General features: G+C 30.4%; 1 protein-coding gene across 1 annotated transcript; it reads right to left on the reverse strand.

The window, feature by feature from the left end:
* Window positions 1–5,923: 5,923 nt before the first annotated feature.
* LOC119688048 lies at window positions 5,924–8,691 on the reverse strand. Its single transcript, XM_038102673.1, has 3 exons — window positions 8,037–8,691; window positions 6,568–7,371; window positions 5,924–6,009 (listed from the first exon to the last, which is right to left on the reverse strand). The coding sequence occupies exons 1-2, from the start codon at window positions 8,509–8,511 to the stop codon at window positions 6,602–6,604; spliced, it is 1,245 nt and encodes a 414-aa protein (XP_037958601.1). The 5' UTR covers window positions 8,512–8,691; the 3' UTR covers window positions 5,924–6,009; window positions 6,568–6,601.
* Window positions 8,692–19,351: the final 10,660 nt, after the last annotated feature.

Consider the following 19,351-nt stretch of genomic DNA (forward strand, 5'->3'; position numbering starts at 1 on the left):
ATAAAATTCAAATTATTAAGATATACAATATATATAAAAAAAAAACTATTTATTTAATTAATTATTCTTAGTGTATTTTTATTATTATTATTTTTTAATTAGACACACATTTATGACATGAAAAGAAAGATTTTGTGTATTGCAAGAACATTTAGTAGACTGGGGGATTTGTCATATACACATGTGTACATGAATATTATCATGAAAAAGGATCCTCACCACTATGCTCCATAAATATTAGAGAAAATTATAACACTTATACGTAATAGCACTCTTACATGTGCAATGAAACGAATTAAAATATGATTCAGAGCCTATTCAGCCATAAAAGGCTGAATTAGTTGTGCCATAAACAATCAGCTGATCCGTCAACATTGTGAAATATAATACAATCGATTTGTCATGTCGCAGTATATATAAAAGACAACATAAATACCAATAGTATTTTAGTTTTTGACATAAACAGAGGAGAAATCTTATAACAGCTGATGTAATCCAAAATTTTTATGTCCTAATGCAAATATGTATTATTTTCGAATTCTATTTGTCAATAAAAACTTGTATGTGTTTGTGAAAAAGTGAGAGAATATTAAAAGGTCTTACCAAAAATTAACTAGTGTAAATGCTGTTCAAGTCATGAAATGAATATTCAAGATAATTCTAAAAAGAACATGATCTGTTGAGCTGTTTCTTTGAGTAAAAATATATTTTACCATTTACCATAAATTTTATTTTAACACTAATTTTTGCTGAAATTTTCAAAATATTTTTAAAAAATATTATTATTATTAATAATTATATTTATAATTATTATAAATATATTATGTTAATAAAACACTATTTAAATATTTAAGTATGAAAGATTATAAGTGCAACTTATTAACAATATAATAAATAACCCATTTTAAGCCCAGTTAGAAGAAAATTTATAGATTTATAGGTCTAAATAACAATTATTTATAAAAATATATTTAATTAAATTATACGCTGGCTTATCAAATAGCCCCCGTAAGGTATTTAGGATGTTTGTTATGCAATTGAATAGCTGTCGGTCATATAAAATATACACAAGCTTGTAACGACTCTGTTGTCGGTGATTAGTGTGTGCTCACTCCTTCAACAAGTAGTTTTCAATAAATTTTTGAAAGAAAACGGCACGAAAAAAATTCTACGCAATATAATGTTTCTATTTATTCTCCACTTTATACTATATTCAGGGGTTCGGTAGAGGAGGGACGCTCCTAAATATGAGTTAATCGCTTTGAGTGACGCACCTTTGAAAAGACTTTCTCACTAAATTAAAGAAAATATAATATTTAGCTAAAATTAACGTTCGCATGATAAGGGTAAGTCACTTAACAAAAAAAAATGTGTACCATAGTTTGAAAATATATCTGGGGAAAGGATAACCTTTCCCTAGATAATTATTAGTCACTATAAAAATATAATAAAAAAGAAATTGAGAAAGAAATTGAAAGTAGTATAAAAATGAGTGACGCTGTCGCTTGATAATGTTCTGAAACCTGATGAGGTTTATATATTAGCAATAGCACAAGTCATTTAACTAAAAAAATAGATATCACTTTTTTTTTATGTATACAAAATAATGGATATTCTAAGAAAAAAATGGATATATATATATATAAAATTAGTTATGAGTATTAATGTGAATAGTATTTAACCTTTGTGTTAGAAGTGTAATAATACTTTATGAAACGGAAGATGTAAGCGTCCCTGTCTTAACTTCGGTATGTATATGGATGTATGTCAAAATAATATAGCCCGATCATTACTGGACAATTTATAGTGATTTTTGTGAGAAACCCTTTGTAGATTCTCAAAATTAAGAAATAAGAAAAGAGTTTCATAAAGCTTATTTTCTATGATGATTAAATCTAAATCTCTGGCCGCCAAAGTGAAAATACTGATATATAAAATATATATAAAATTATTTAAAATGAGTTTATTTGCTGCTATGATACAACAAAAAAATATATGTGTAGGATTTTAATTAATTATTTTACTTATGACAAAGCTGTTTACAAATTAACGACTGATTTCAGTTACAGTTATTCTAAAAGATTTAGTTGCTATATTATAACCATAGATGATATGTAACTATAGATAAGACGTGCCACTCATGCCATAACAAGTCAGACAAATATTATCATATTAAGAAGTCATTATATTGCAAAAACAAATATACCAATAAATTTATAAATATATTTTCTCGATTTATTTTTTCAGTTCATCGACCCGTCACTATATTCTGTAGCCAGAGGTATGCATGATCGAAAGTCAATGAAATGAGAAAGTATTTGTTGAAATATAGGTTTATGGTTTATTCCTTTAGTACAACAAGTGCCACCCTGGACACGTGCAATCTAAAAAAAATTGTTTAAAAAAAATAGAAATATTTAAAAATTAGTATATTTGAGTTAAAAAAATATATATTAATAAATCAAACCAAATTTTATGCAAATAATTTTATTTATATTCCAAATCAAAAATTTTATTGCACACCTGTTATTAATGCCAATGTCACATTTCTATATAATATATTTATACATATAAATGTTATATTAAATTAAAAATAATAAAAAATTAAAAGAATATTTTTATAAGAAATCTTTTAAATATTTTATTATAGTTCTTTTTCATTAAAATAAATTTTTTTATATAAATCAGATAAAAATAAATCAAATAAAAATTATTGTTTTTATTTATTTTTTTCTTATTCTTATTGAATTAAAGAAATACAGTACTTATAAAAATTATAGAATTTTACTTAAAACGTAAATTAACGATATAAAAATATATTGTTGTGTATTTAAATATAGAAAGTTAATATTATTTACATTGAAATTTTAATAAAGTCGTATAGCTGTGACGTATTACGAGACCATATGGTACTATTTACAAAAAAAATTGCTGACTCAGTGGTAGGTTACACGTCAGAGAGCATTCATGACATCACATTTATGTCTCATCAGTGTAAATATTATATTAAAAAAATTTTTTAAAAACAATAACAAAATATTTTTTAAATATGTTTTTTTTTTGTGGACTTATATTCTTAGTAAAATTGGGTTTTTCGCAACAGCATCAGTAAACACGGACAGACGATATTCAATTTAGTTTGAAAAATTATTTTTCGCCTTAATTTTAAATTGTTTATTTCGGCATTATTTTGAAAAAAATTCCTCTCACAGAGATAATCGAATTTTTTCATGTCACTAGAATTATTCGCATCCGTCAAATTGGGAGAAGATTAGGAATTACGAGTTATTGGTCTGCGTATCAGTTTGTTTGTTTGTTTGTTTGTTTACTGGTCCGTTTGGATGCTGAGTACAACCTTACAGTGCACATTATACTGTATTTGATAGCTAAAAGCAATATTATTGTTACGATACTCTGGCGGCACATCGCACATGTTCAGATTAGATGCTCGTATCTCATTGAATGTGTACGAATATATTGGAATTGAAAATAATTCTTTGACAGTTATTCATTAAGTTGATTTTTATTCTCCCATTTTTAAGTTGAAATTTATGTGTCATAAATTTTTGGAATCAATTTTAACAAAAAGCTTTCGAACGTGTTTTACTTTCTTGTTGTTATTTTTATTTATTGAAAGCGCCATAATAATTTAAGTTCAAATCTTTCAAGGTTATCTATAGATAGTCTACAAAAATTTGACCCACTCGGTTCAATGAGATTTCAATGTGCACTGCGAATGCATGACTACATCTCCATTGGGCTTTGACTCTAATAAAGTTATTTACATACGCATTTGTGGAATTAGATTAGGTGATTACTTGATATAATGGAATGATGATTTAAGCAATAATATCGGAATATTATATATAATAGAATGATGATTTAAATAATAATATTGCAATATTATAGTTAGAAAATAATTTAAAATTTTAAAAATAATTAATATTAATTACTTAATTAAAAAAAAATAGTTATTACAAATAAAAAATAAATAAGTATTCGCCTTACAGAATTATAGTTACTTTTGCCAATATTAGTGAATTAGTCATGTCATGTTTCGATCTAATCAATATTAGGATATTTAGTCCTTTTAAGTAGCTTTGTGGAATGCTGACATTATAAAGAGAAGATGCCAATAACTCTTATAATTATTGCGACATAATCTTGTTATTTATTATATTATAGAATCGTAGCCAATAAGATGATACGTGGAAAATAATTTGGACTTTACTAGCATCATGTTCAAAGTAATAAATTATGAACATTTCTATCTTTGGAGTGTCATATTAGTGAGATGAAAAATATCATCTAAAATCTTACCAACTATTGCTCGATCTCCAAACAATTTGAAGTAATCTTCGGTTACACTTATTATCATCACTGTTATTCATTCTTGTTGTGGATGAAGTATTCCAGTCATATCTATGCGATATCTAGTGGAATCAACTCAAGCTGCTAGAGCTCTTAAGTAATGTCGTAGTCAGGATTGTGTCAAGAGAGGTACTGTGAAAGAAGTGCCAGAAGGTACTGGAAAATATTTTTGGTCAAAGTTTTTTACAATGCAATAAATTAATTACAACAAGAATTAGGAGATTATGTCAAAAGGGTGAAGAATACACTAGAAAATATTTTTTGTTGACATTTTTTAAACTTGAAATTGCTTTTGACTTGCTGCATAATAGTTGGCACACCCACTAAACTTCCACTTGGGAAAGGATTGGCATTTTATGCAAAATATATGTGATAAAATATATGATTATACAAAGAATGTTATGGTAGCACAACAGAATTAATAAGACCAATTTGGGGGACATCTTATATCGGGGAGTATGACATCAAACATTAAACTAACCACAATCTTTGAAGGTCTGAAGGAATAATCATGTTTTAAGTATTTAGGCACATTTCAAGAGAAAGGCAGCAACAGTTAGAGCAGAATGAAGAACAATTGATGAAGAATTAGAATGAGCAAATTATTTTTGGAAGAGTATTAGCCAAAAAGAAAAAAAAAAATAGTTGAATGTATTCTTCAAGTAACTTACTCTGCACTCTACCTATGTACTAATATATTTATATTTTAAGTATGTAAATTTAAAATAAAGTTTTTTAAATTTGAATCTCAATTGGTTTATCTTCATTACCGAGTACTTTCGCATCATGTGATATTACATATATCACGAATCACAATTGTAAAGCAAATTATTTTAGTTTGCTGAGGTAATTGAATACTCAAGTAGGCTTATAAAGCAATTAAAACATTGCAGAACGTTTTAATTAAAACGTTGTAAATGTTTTGCTTTACTGCATTTTATAAAAATTTTAATTAATTTTTTTTTTTGGTTTTTCTTTTATTTAAATAAAATTGTAAAGACTTTTTTAATTTTTCAATAATTGTAAAAATGCATGCAAAATTATTACTCTTTGTCGTTTTTATTTCACAATTAATGATTTGATTATTGAAGCTTTGAAGTAATTACAGACCATAGATGACTGAATAGCCATAGATGAAGTCCAATCCAACGTAAGTACACAAGTATAGTATAGTATATTTGGAAAGGGGTTTCTCTCGGATATGTCAGCTAAGCATATGTCAAATCTGAATTTGATTGCAACAATACAGTTCTCTTTAGAAAGCTGTAAAGCTGTTTCAAGATTAAACAACTTCACCTATAAAATATACAAAAAGTTTTTCCAATAATTTCGTTCATTCGAATATCCATGTCTTTCAGTTGTCTCTGTATATGCTTTTATATTAAGAGATAAGAGATGAGTTTGTCAAGAAATACCTAAGACGTGAGGAGAAAAGACTACATTATGAATGTTAAAGCCATAGTACTAGAAGAGACTATTTGGACCAAACTATACTGATTCAAATATATGTACATAATACAATATATTACAAAATAGATAAAAATACTTTTTATAAATTTTATTAATTTTATTTTATTTTTTTTACTTTAACTTTTAAAAATGTTGATTTTAAAGAACATTTTACACATGAATGTTGTATACATTAAGACTGAAAAGTTTTCGGAAATTCTCATTTAAAATTCGCGCGCTGTATATTTTTCGATATTTTAAGTTTATGTAGTTTGGCAGCACTGTCCTTAATTACTATGCCAAAAATGAGCGCGATCTGTCAGACAGTTCGTTTACGGCAGCTGTTGAAACCAGTTCACCTCAGTAGTGCGTTGCGAAATGTCTTCGACGGTCTTACGACCGTCCTGAAAGGCTTTGTACCACTCATAAACTTGAGTTTTCGATAAAACTGATTCCCCATAAGCCTTTTGTAGCATTCGCAACGATTCTGCACACGAAATTCGTTCGAAACACAAAATTTGATGCAAACTCTTTGTTCAATATTTTTTTCCATTGTTTTTTTCGCAACGCACTACTGAGGTGAACTGGTTTCAACAGCTGCCGAAAACGAACTGTCTGACAGATCGCGCTCATTTTTGGCATAGTAATTAAGGACAGTGCTGCCAAACTACATAAACTTAAAATATCGAAAAATATACAGCGCGCGAATTTTAAATGAGAATTTCCGAAAACTTTTCGGTCTTAATGTATAAAGTACACTATATATAGTCATTGGCTTGAATTATACTCTAAGCATAGGTAGCGTGGTTTCTGATGTTGGTGTTGTTGTTGTGTTTCCATTTTCGACGATATCGCCGGCAACTTCTGGAGATTGCGTGGTTACTTTTCTTCTTCTTACTACACAAACTTCCTTTTGCACTTCAATTGTTTTTGTGGCATCTTCCGGATCGGTTTCTGTTACTGTACGCATGACACAATGACGATGTCGTTGACCATGATGTTCTTCTGTCGGTACTGATGGTGCTGGGAAGCAAGCAGTTTTTAAAACATTAATAGTTTTCGTTGGATCGTTTGGATCAGCTTCTGGAACTTGCATTGGCACACAAATTATACCACCGGGTGGTATTTCACCTTCATGTGGTACATGTTCGTTTTGAGTAGGTATTTGTTCAGCTGGTGCAGCAAATTCTTGTGTTGGCGGTTGTGCGGGTAATTGTCCCATTGTTGGCATTGAAGGGGAAAATATGTTTGGTTGCTGTGATTCTGGTTTATGCTCGAAAACTGAGTCGATATTACTTTTAACATCTAATAACACTGAGTTATTAAACGGTGCTAAAGGCACTTCACCGTCTGTCGGCCATAAATGTTGGTCGGTTGTACTTGGTGCACTACTTTCGTTGTTAATTATTATAATTCTATTGTTGCTCTCTGTTGCGCCTTCATTATTTTGTGGATAGCGATGATGATGGTAGTGATGATGGTGGTATCCATGGTTTCCGACTACGGCACGTGTGATTGCATGCGCAGCCATAGCATCGAATATGAGGTCGCCTAAATAAATAATTTTTGATTACATTTATTAAATAGAATATATGTAAGTATTTAAGTAATAAGTACAAGAAATATGTATTAAATAAAAAATACTAAGCTTTATAGCAATATGAGCAACCAATATTATGCACACATACATATAAGAAATATTTTAGTAGCTTGATTTTAAGAAGCCTGTACTTAAATAGTTTGTATCTGAAATATTTTATATATGCCAAATATTTAAAAAATAACTTTATCATAAAATCGAATTAAAAGAAAGCACTTTGGTAGAGAAAAAAGAAATGTAACTGAATAATATCAGATAGTTGTGACAGTCGTAGGTTACTACTTCAATTTATTTAATGTGTGTTAAGTAGGTTAAGTAGGATATTCTTCCTAAATCTGCCAGAATTAGTTTAGCAATGAATATAGTTACTACTCAGTTATTCGCAATTCATTATTGATTCAAAAATGTATCTTTCCTATACACATTTCTTGTTATAGAGAAATTGCAAATGCTTAAGCATGAAAAAGTCTCATTAAAATAACGCTAGACTAAAAGTAATACCATTTGCCATATTTACAAAGACTTAATTTTAATTAATAAGTATTTAAACAATCCCATCAAAATATATTTTTCATTTAAGCATTTTATATGATATCACTTGTTTGTGAAAACTCACCTGTTGATGAATGCCTTGGCGGCTGTGCATAATAGACGGCACCAACCGGAAGTGCAGCTTGATTTGTATGATAACTGCTACCTGCTGGTAAATGATAATCCGTTCTACCATTGGGTGTATGGAATTGAAGATTGCCACTATTGTGATGATAAATTACACCTTCTTGACGTGGATAGCTTGCATGTATTTTTTTTTGGCCACTGTGGTGATTCCGGTGACTATTGTGACTACCAACATTTTGGTTCATCATTTTTGTAACAGATGTATGTACTGGTGAACCACTTATTACGCGGCGCGAGCTACCACCTCCTGACGATGGTTTTTTGTATTTCCTCCAACTGCCAAATATACCTCCAAAGGAACCGCCACGACGTCCACCGCGCGCCTCATTTACCGTAACCGATAGTGCCAATAAAATTATTAGCATCAGAAATAAATTCTTGAATTGTGACCGCTTCATTTTGTTTCTGAACATCAATTGAGTTCTCAATGCAATTTATTTGATGATTTAATTGCTGATTTTGTTTACGTGAAATATTTGAGACAGAGTTTTTTTGACTTTATTATTTCTGATTAAATTCTCTTCTCATAATTATTTTTTTAGAAATTTATTGATATATCTTATCACCACTGTGTGTATTATTTGACTGGATGTGAAGCAATGTTGAGACTTGCTAAAGTTTTAAAAGCGCTTGTCTTAATAATCATGAAGACATTCGTTAACTTGCGAAGCATTTGTACCCTATCATCATTTCGAAATAATTTAAATTCTCAAGAACTAATGCTTATCTTAAATTTTCTTATAAACAAATATACAAGTTTATATTCTACTCAAATTAATTGATGGTTTCCGCAGAAAAAATGCAATAAGTAAATCCATATTATTGATTTAATTGTTATAATAAGTACATAATTCATAATAATCATATAATCCCCAACACTGTTTTTCTATCAATTTGATTTCATACGTATCAATAATGTCAATGAATGCCATTAAAGTAAAAAAAGTTAAACTCAAAGTGATATTTTACAGCACTAAAACCGGGCAAACCAAGTAGTAAAGACGAACAGATGAAAAATTTCACAAAATCAAAGGAAATTCTATCAGCAAAAAATCAATGAAGAAAACTCAAATGCAATATATGGAATAAAATAAATTAAATTCGCCAACATTTATGAATTGACTTTTTATCTGGGCATAATGATGTTCCAACATATGGAATGGAAGCTGTGTTAACCAATCTTTCCATTAACTTACACTCAAAGTACGTTTAAATAGTTCGCTTAACTGAACAAAAGTACTGATCACATTAGTACTATCTTAAGCAAGCTTTCGGTGTATTTATTATGAGGGAATATTGCACCCCAATCTTAAGATCCGTTGCATCCTAGAATGTTTATGCATGATTTGTGTATGATTTATATGAAAAGAAAAATATTATATATATACAAATGTATGGACCATTGCAACGACTAGATTATTTTGTATTGAACTAAAGTAGGTATGCTTCTAGAAGTTAACATCAAGGCGGCTTAATAATCTTAGTAATCAAACAAAAAGTTCAATTTATTAAATAGTCATGATGCATTAATGACGAATACATATACATACATAAATATAGATTTCTGCATTATTTAGGAAACGCATAAGGACTGATAGGTCCCCTTCTTGCCACATGTCTAACTACAACTGTCCCTAACTAAATAAACAGTTATTGCGTTATAAATACAGTACACAATATTCCTAGTTAAGGAGTTTTGGATGTCAGAAAGAGATAGATTTTTTCGCTATAGTTCTTATGTCCCCGTTTTGTTTAAATGCTCGACTTTAACTATACCTAACATAACAAAGCATTTTATCGTATAAATACAGGACAGTACGTTTTGGTTATAAAGTTCTGGGTTTCAGACAAAGATAGTAGTTTCCATTGTAAAATTCTTCTTCTAGTCTAGAGCAAAGTCGAACAGTTGCATTTAACAGTTTATAGATGATTCATCTTCTTCCAAGCAAAGCTAACATACTATCATCTTGAATAGAGTCGTCTTGCTGAGATGGCAGGGAAGACTTTGATATTCTGCTTGATAACCTTGAGTCATTAGAAACCTTAACTTTGCGCTACTGAGATGAGATGTCTCTTTGTAATCAATCGACTCGAATCAACTCTTTCGTAACCTGCAACGGTTGAAAGTTTGCATTATAGATCTCACCAAAATCCTTCTAGTCTACTACTATTAGTCGTTACATCATCAACTGCGAATTAATTGATTATCAAAATCTATATATGCAGAGTGTAGGTGCGCTGGCACTGTCAATAATCTGTACGTTCTCATTTATATCAGTCGAATATGGATTTTTTTGTATTTGTTATTTTTGCAATGCTATGTCAGTCATAATTTATAGAAGTGTATGGGCATCATTGGACGTGAAAGTGTCACGTTGGCATGCAATAATTTAATTGATCAATTTAATCAGAGCATGAGTAAATACGCCATAACCTCTGCACCGAACTGCGTAACCGCAGTTTTGGATTTACGTAGATCACACATATTTGGTTACTCGTAGTTTGTGGTATGGTCAGTGATTACTATATAGATCACAACTATTGTTTAGTCGCAGTTTGTGAAATTCTGAAAAAATGTGTAAGTTTTAATTGAATAATTCGTCGTTTATTGCATTAAGTGCCAGTATGTAAACACTAACCTTAAATACGAGTATTTCAAAAGAATTGTTGGAGGTATTTCTCACAAATCATGATATATATAATTTTTGAAAAAAGATATTGTATACTATATGTTTGTATACGTATACATATAAATTTGAATAACAAATATATACACTTTCCAAATGCATCTATGACTACTTATGCGAATACCGTTCACTGTAGCTTAAAAATGAGAAGAAACTTATATATTTCGACTACTTGCTTGTGAACTAGGATAGACAGTTCATGAGCTTTTTGTTTATAGTATTATATATATGTATATATATATTATATATATGTATATATATATATTAAAACATTTTGCAACAAAAAAAATTTGATGTATTAAACATATATAACGTTCGTCGGCTCAAGGAGAAATCCCTCTATTAGCGTAGCTGTGAAGTGCGATTTTGAATTTTTTTTTCAAAATATAATATATTTTTGAAAAAAAAATTTAATACTATAAATATTCTATGCTAATCTTTAATTTTTATTTTATTATACGCAATTAAAAACTCATTTCATGAGTTCTTAGAAAGTTTTTAAGTACGAACACTAAATACAGGTATATGATGTACTTATAATCTACAAAGTATTTCAATGTTCTATCGAATACTTTTCTAAATATGCAATATAAATCAAACTGCAAATAGAAAATATATAAAATATATTACTTTTAGTTTTTTTAGACAATTGCATCAATTTGGATTTGCATTGCTCTTGACTTGCTTGTTTATATGGAGTGATTCCATATTCTGTAGTTAATCTAAATCATATACAATCTTATTTAGTGATATTTGTGCTTTGATATTTTTTGTTAAAAAAGTTTAGTATATATCATCTAAATCTAAACACATACTAAAATAAGTTAAATATACCTTAAGAATAGTTTTTTATTATTTAAAGTGTTTTTACTTAGTGTCTTAGTAATCTTAAGATTACGATTAATATAGTTTATTTCAAATCGGTTATTTATAAGCAATCTAAGCAGCAATTTTGTTTTGACGGTTTTTGAAGGTTATATATATATTGTGGAATGTTGGGACAGCGCACCGACCTATTGAAGTGAAGGATTAGCCGAATTAAACCAAGAAACGACTTAAGTCGTTTTTCGACCCTTCATTTTTGTATGTCATTATTGAGTTAAAGCTATAGAGGCTTCCACTCGCATACCTTCATCTCTTGTTATTGCAAGCAGCTCATTTGGCTGAAAGTTGCTTGCCAAGTCATCACCAACTTAATGGTGTCCCAAAACAGACATCCTTCTGCTTGTTAGTGCTGGAAAATAGCACAATATATGCACCGCTGTTGACTTTTTTTCTGGACAGAGTCAGAGTTTTTGGGTTGATACTTGAAGTATCCATGTCCAGTAATCAATGGGGTCAGCCAGTTTTGGAGTTTAACTGCTTGTGACGTTCTCGATTGGTAAATATGAAGTAAATTTTTTAATCGAGCTGCACTTTTAATACAATTTAGTGAAAGAATTTTTATTTATCAAAATTTTAAAAGCATAAAGTTATTATAGGAGAACTTTTTTTAGATTATAAATCAAATCCAAATTTTAAGATCATCATCAAAACAAATTTTATAGAATATTAAATATTATGCAGGCCTTTAAAACTTGAAAATTTTGTTTATTTATGCATTCCTAATAAGTATGTGTATGAGATTTCAAATTTCTTTCGTTATTTGAATGGACTTATATCGATACAATGATTTTGAACTGCCACTAGTTATTGCTTAAAATTAAATTTAAAATTAATTTTAAAATTAAATTTAGAATTAAATTGCGTTTGAATTAATATAAAACGATTAAGTTAAATCGATTCTAATACATGGGGACGATTGAAATGAGTATTCAATTTTTTTAATTTTAAAAAGACCAGAATACACAGTTTATTGTATTCATTTCTTACTGGACTACATACCTTAAAGCCTGTTTTCCCACTTCCAAAGGTAATAAAGGTGCTAAAAATCAAGTTAATACTGTAATCAAATCATGTGATCAAATGGGAATGTTGCAGACTGTGAACATATAATACAAACCTCATAAAAGAATTAAAATTTATTTTAAATACCTAATAAAAAGCTCAAATTTTGTATACAAAATAAATTGAGCATTCAAAATAAATAACAAATCAATATTCGGGATATGCACCTCAAATCAATGAAACCAAATCGTTTTAATTATTGAATGATGAATGATAATTTGCAATTTTAATATATAATTTAATGCGGCAAAAATTACACTAGAATTAAGTAAAATAAATTAAATATTATTGAAAATTATTTCCAATTTCTATAAAATCATCCTTTAGCACAGCACGCATTTTAGGATTAGAGTTTATCAATGTTGCATTCAAATCTCAATGAGACAAACGAGACAATGAGACAGTTTGCATGGAATACGGTATTTGAGCTGCACTATGAATGAAGAAGATTGTCTAGTCGATAATTGAGACACCCATGGTACTATTAAAGATTATAATACTCTCCATCCCATTTCACATCAGGTACAAAATAATCGCAGTAATACTTTCCATCCAATTTCACATCAGGCACAAAATAATCGCAGTCGCTGAGTACACTTAGCAATTAGAATGCACCTCCTTTTTAGAACTTTTTCGATCGTTTTTATAAAAAAATGTGAATTTTCTCATAACTTTTGTTAAATTTTTTTTTTGCTTACTTTTCGTATGCTAATACTTTACTGGGTATTAACATTTTCCTTTTCGCAAAGTAATTTTTCGTCTAATATGCACCATTCATGTGCAATTGTGTTTGATAGACTGAAGTCCGAACACTGAAACATATCAAGAATAAATATAAGTTTATCATTTTCTTGCAGATCTTAACAACAATTAAAGCATTACTACCTTTCACTATTAAATCCAAATGAAGTCAGTTGCCTAATTAACACTGACTGACTTTGAATATGGACGGGCACGAGTTCAATCCTTGATACTTGTAGCATTCCAAGACCATAATTATATGTTCACCCAAAAATTCAATTAATTAAAAAGAATAAAAAAAATTTTGTTGTTGCATTTCAGTATTGTTCGAAACCTCCCAATTTCATAATTGAAATATGTAGGTATCAAAACATTTTAATTATTCTAAAAACTATTTCGGAATTACTAACTGCGAATGTTAAGACCCTATGCTCCACTTAGGTGAGAAGGACAGCGGTGAGTGAGTAAGTAAACTGCGGAAGTAACTACTCGTATATCTTATACGAGGTGTATATAACACACTATTTAAGCTCCCAGTTTCTCGCCTAATGCTTCGTCATCGTAATTTCTTTACTCTATTATTTAATCTAACGTCGTTTAGAAGAGTCTCAATCAAAGTGCTGATCTTGGTCACTTGGTCATTTAGGTGGTTAATCGTCATGGCAAATCTTGTTCGCAAATTGTATTTGGTAAATTAAATTGAATTTAACGAAATGTAGTTCATGTCCAGCACCAATCGTAACTTGCGAGTGTAAATGAAATACATAATTTCGGTGTAATTTAGAAATAAATGTCGTAATTTATTCATTCATAGTACTTGGCACAAAAGCTATTGTAAGCAATAACATAATTTATGGCATCCATATGAGTGTCTAAAGTATGAAAATGGACCAATAAAAATATTAAGAATGGCAGTACAACAACGACAACAACGACAACAACGACAACAACATGAGCCATAGCAAAAAGTATAAATGAAAGAGGATACAATATTTTATGTGATTTAAGTGAAAAGTTTTTGTAATAATGTCCAGCGGTAGCTGCGAAGGGACAGCGCGAACTTTATTACCGCATAAAAGTGTCGATGTGCGTGAAGTTGTAATAAAAAAGTTTCCAGCTGACATTTTATGTCAAGTACCTTTTTCATTATCACACTCCCGCAAGTAGGTACGCGCACGCCAGCGTCGGCGGCAGCTCCAACCTGCCAAGCGGAGTGGCCATATATCTGGTATCTGCGAGCCAGCAAGTTGTATCTCATATTGCGTGCTGATTGTTTACCAGCTTGAGTTATTGTTATTGTTGTTGTTGTTGTTATTGTTGTTTCGCAACTTCCGCCAATGTTGCGGCAATTGTTAATGTTCCTCCGACAGGGCCGTTATTGTTGCCTAGGTGGGCGAAATACTTTGTTTTTGTACTGGGTCCCTTTTTTTTGCTCTATTATTCGCTTGCATGCTACGCTTCCTGCTTGAGTGGTGACAAATTACATTTGTCAGATTTATGACCAATTATGACCGTGTTATATTTCACAGCCACCTCAACGCTGCCACTACATTGTAAGTACGAATACGAGTTGAAGAGTGAACTGAGTACTTGCATAGCACAAAAATTTAAAATAAAAAGAAATGTATATCAAAGAAAACAAAAACAAAAAAAATTAAATAAATAAATAAAAACCAAAAATCTAGATATAATATACCCATTGAAGGTTGTGATTAAAAATCAGGAACCGGACATTTATAGGCAGTTATTTGACCCAAACGCAGGGTTATGAATGTCACATTATTACCATGAATTTAATATAAATATTTCATTTAATATTCATAAGTGTTAAGTATGTACTTGATCCCGATGATCTTATGCTGTAAATTACTATCAATAGTAAAAAATAATGCACTCTATGAAAGTCTACTGAACAATTAGTCGCCTGGAGTCAACTGTATACTGTAAGCTGCTAAGCTGCTGCTGAATGAAGATTGGTGAAAATATTGGTAAATATAACATAAAATATGGAGTATGCTAAACTAAAATTTTAGTTGTGTATCCACGTACAGATATGCGATGTGGGAAAGGGTCTAGTGATGACGCGTGCACTATACGAAAGGGTGTGCGGCCCTTCTGCAATATTGTTTTTACATGTACCGCTTGAATAAATACTCTCATATATATCTCACTATATAAATATTGATTTCTCATATTTTATTGGAGAGCACAGGCACATTATTTTGTTTACACACTTGTTTTGTTTTTGTCACAAATTTAATGACAGAAATTTGTGAATGCAATTCCTTAAAGGGGAAAGACGAAATATAATAGAAATGTTCTGCGATTTTAGCCGAAAACTTGGGAGCACACCTAGCAAGTAAGAGTAGTTAAGAGAAGAAAATTAACTGAGTTTTCATATATATATATATATATATATAATAATTTTCATTCTCACTCTCTCTGTCTATCTCTTTGTCTATTAATCTGCCTATCACTTAAATATGTAGTTATTATCTAAAAAAAATATTTGTTTATATTTGTTTACATTTAAGTGTATACGATTTAAGATCAAAAAATGTAATTTACCATATAAGTAAAGCTTAATATAGTGCGTGATCAATTTTGTAATATTACTGTTTCTTTGAATATAACATTTGATTTTAGTATTTCAATTATTGATTTAAATAGTTTTGTGAAATTTCTCCGACTGCTGCTGCTCCGGACAGACAGACGGAGATCAATACACCGGCACGCACGTATTATGTTTATGCAGTTCTGCAATCTTCAATTGATTAGAAAGATTTGGTTTCAGGTGTTTTAAATTCTATCAGAATTAACAATTTACGTAAATTAAAAAATTTAGCTTAACCGAGAAAATACGATTACCGGTTCTTTAACGATGTTTAGTGTGTCGTTGTACTAAAGTTGAAGGCATCTTCCGTCAGTTCAGCAATTCCAAAAACGCTGTTGTGAATACAGAAAACGCGGTCTCTGTGCAAATGCAAATGAAATACCTCGTAAATAAAATGCGAAAAGTGTGTGCTCACATTTTGTGGAAGTGCATATATGCAGTCACCGGCATCGCACTTTACACAAAAAACAACACGGCACACGGCACACTACACACTACACACTCTACATTACACATCACACAGTATACAGTACAGTTTTTCGCTGATTTATAAATACGAGTACATATTTTGGTGAATGGTTTGGGTAAAGTCAGCAGGCGTAGGAGTAGGAGTAGGAGTAGGCGAAGCACAAACGCTCAAAGGTTCCTTTTTTATTTATGGTGTTAATGCTGTGAAAATAGCTGAAATTGCTTTTATTACATGAGCCGTTACACTTCAATTACTGTCCCCGCGATTCTATTTCTTTGTGTCGCCTAAAAGTATGCTATGAGTTATTTTTCATCATTAAAATTATTTTTGCCAGTTTTTTTTTCATATTTTATATAGGATTACATGTCTTTATGGCATATACGTGACATAAAACTCATAACTTTAAAATTACTCCAGTTTTTTTCTTCCTTATGGCTCGGTATATGGATGTCCTGCCAATGGTAATATATTTTGAGTAGAACTTCGTTAAACCGAAAGTGTAACGATGCATAAAGTTGAAACGCTTTTTAAATGGTCGGTCCCTGATGCCTGGTCCCTCGTAATACCAGGGATGAACACCTCGTTCATTGATGTTCACTACGTCAATATGCCACAATAATGCGTAAAATTATTTTGCCAACTTATTTAAAATATACTCAACAAACTTAAGGCCGTTCAGTTCAACAGTGATGTTGACGCTGCAGTTGTTTATCTGTAGCAACCTACAGTTCAATTAATTAAAGTTTACCTGTTTCTGATATCTTTTTTCATAACGCAGTAATAACAGCAACAGCAAAAAAAATATACTTAAAGAACATAGATATTCGGGTATAAATATAGCGAAATAAAAAATTCGGAAATGAATTGAAATTTGTTAAGTAAACATTGAAGTCTTTGTTAAAATCTTGCGATTTTTAAAGCAAGTGATACCAAATAAATGAGCTGAAAAATGTTGTTTTTAATGTCAATATTTTTTAAATATATACCACAAGATTTAAGGGAAAAATGACTGGCATTTGCTTTCCATTAAACATCCTTGACAATCACAACCGCAACTGTGATAGTATCGCATCGCATCGTATCGCCTGCCACATACACATTTCATGTTTCATTAAGCATTTCAATCAAATTTAATTTCCACCTGTCGAATGGCATACCATTTTATCATCTTAAAATTTCCAATTTAGCTTATAAGGAATGAAGAGAACTCAGAAAACAATTATATCATTTCACCGAAGAAGCACGCGTATTTGGGCACGAGCATTATAAGGATAACTTCTCCTGCCGCCTATTCATCAAATTTAATTAAAATTGAAACAAGACAGATCTCTTATTCAGTACACCGCACCCAAAATGTGAACTACTCGTACAAGCAGGAAAGCAAGACAATAGGAAATTGATTGCCAATGTTATTGCTCCTGTGATCGGAATCGGTGTTACAGTTTAAATTAAAACCGAATGGCTCAATTGTAATTAACTTTTGGGGCAAATTAAAAATTTAATGTTTGAAAAGGGCGAGCGCTGCAAGTCGAATAAAAATTCAATTGAATAAAGGAACATCTACCATACCATACCATACCATACCATACCATACCATACCATGTCATACCATGTCACGTAGGTGAGCGTGGTGATTTGTTTAAATTTCCAAGAATGTACAAGTACGATTCTAATGTTTTCAAAATTGATTTATTGTCTCTTCAATTTTTCTTTCGAATATACATTATTGTTTCTGTAAAGATAAACAATTTAATTTGACGTCTAACGACTTGTTGGTAATAATTCCCTTTGTGGAAACTTTAAGTTATTTCCTGTTAAGTTTTAAGCTATTAAGTTTACGGAAATCACTCAACACTTAAGGTAACCAAAGCAATTCTCTAAAATTATGGAAAACTAGAAATAATCCTTGGGGAAAAACTGTATTTATACATAATAAATACACGTTGTCAGTAAATTAAGAATCTTGACTGCGCTTATAAGAATGCAATAAGATAGTGTTAATAACAAAAAAATTTATTTTTGTCGTTTGAACTCATAAGGACTTCCGAAAACGATTTATTAATTTTTATACAATTTATTTCACATAATTGTTCTGACAGCGCTTCGAAGTTACAGAACTGGCAGTGACCTCTTTTTCATAAGGTCCTATAAACCTGGAGCCTAAGTTCAACGACTTAAAGAAAATCTTAAAGTACCAATGTTATCGGCAGTCCAATATAGTTTGCATATTATACTATATTCCAATGTCCCGAAACACTGTATTCCGTGAGAACTTGCATGACTTCTTGCATGACAGTTTGTTTTCTAGTTAGTTAACCGATTTTTTTATTTCACTTTATTTCCCGAGAGTACCACTGGCTGTTTGTGATTTGGTTCCCCAATATACTTACTAGTATATCTTGTTGCCTGCTCGATTATTACCAGTAAGGCAATCTTCTCTTACGTTTATTCATGTAACATAACTAACCATACATAATATTATACCTTCTGCTCAAAAGTATCCGGATTTTGTTGTTTGATAACTACTCCTTAAGTAATAGCCCTTTTTCAACATTTTTTGTTATGTTGGTACACTAGGGTGGCTCAGAAAAACTAAAATGCGATTTTTAATGAGCGCACCCTCTAGGAATATGCCATTGACCAAAAAAATGATATTCCCAAAGTTTTGGAGCAATAGGATTAAAAATGACGTTGCGCCACTCGAGCAAAGTTGGGTTTTCAGGACAAAAAACAGTAATTTTTCAATTCAAGGTCATTTCTTATCTTTGTTACTTGTTTCAACACTTATTAATATA

This window comes from Teleopsis dalmanni, chromosome X (assembly GCF_002237135.1).
Source record: "Teleopsis dalmanni isolate 2A chromosome X, ASM223713v2, whole genome shotgun sequence".
Lineage (NCBI taxonomy): Eukaryota > Metazoa > Arthropoda > Insecta > Diptera > Diopsidae > Teleopsis > Teleopsis dalmanni.

Bases quoted from the DNA above. Each gene is read 5' to 3' on its own strand.
- LOC119688048 (XM_038102673.1), bottom strand. From the start codon at position 8,511: ATGTTCAGAAACAAAATGAAGCGGTCACAATTCAAGAATTTATTTCTG. The intron at 7,372-8,036 runs GTGAGTTTTCAC...TTATTTATTTAG, and splicing joins GCCAAGGCATTCATCAACAG to GCGACCTCATATTCGATGCT.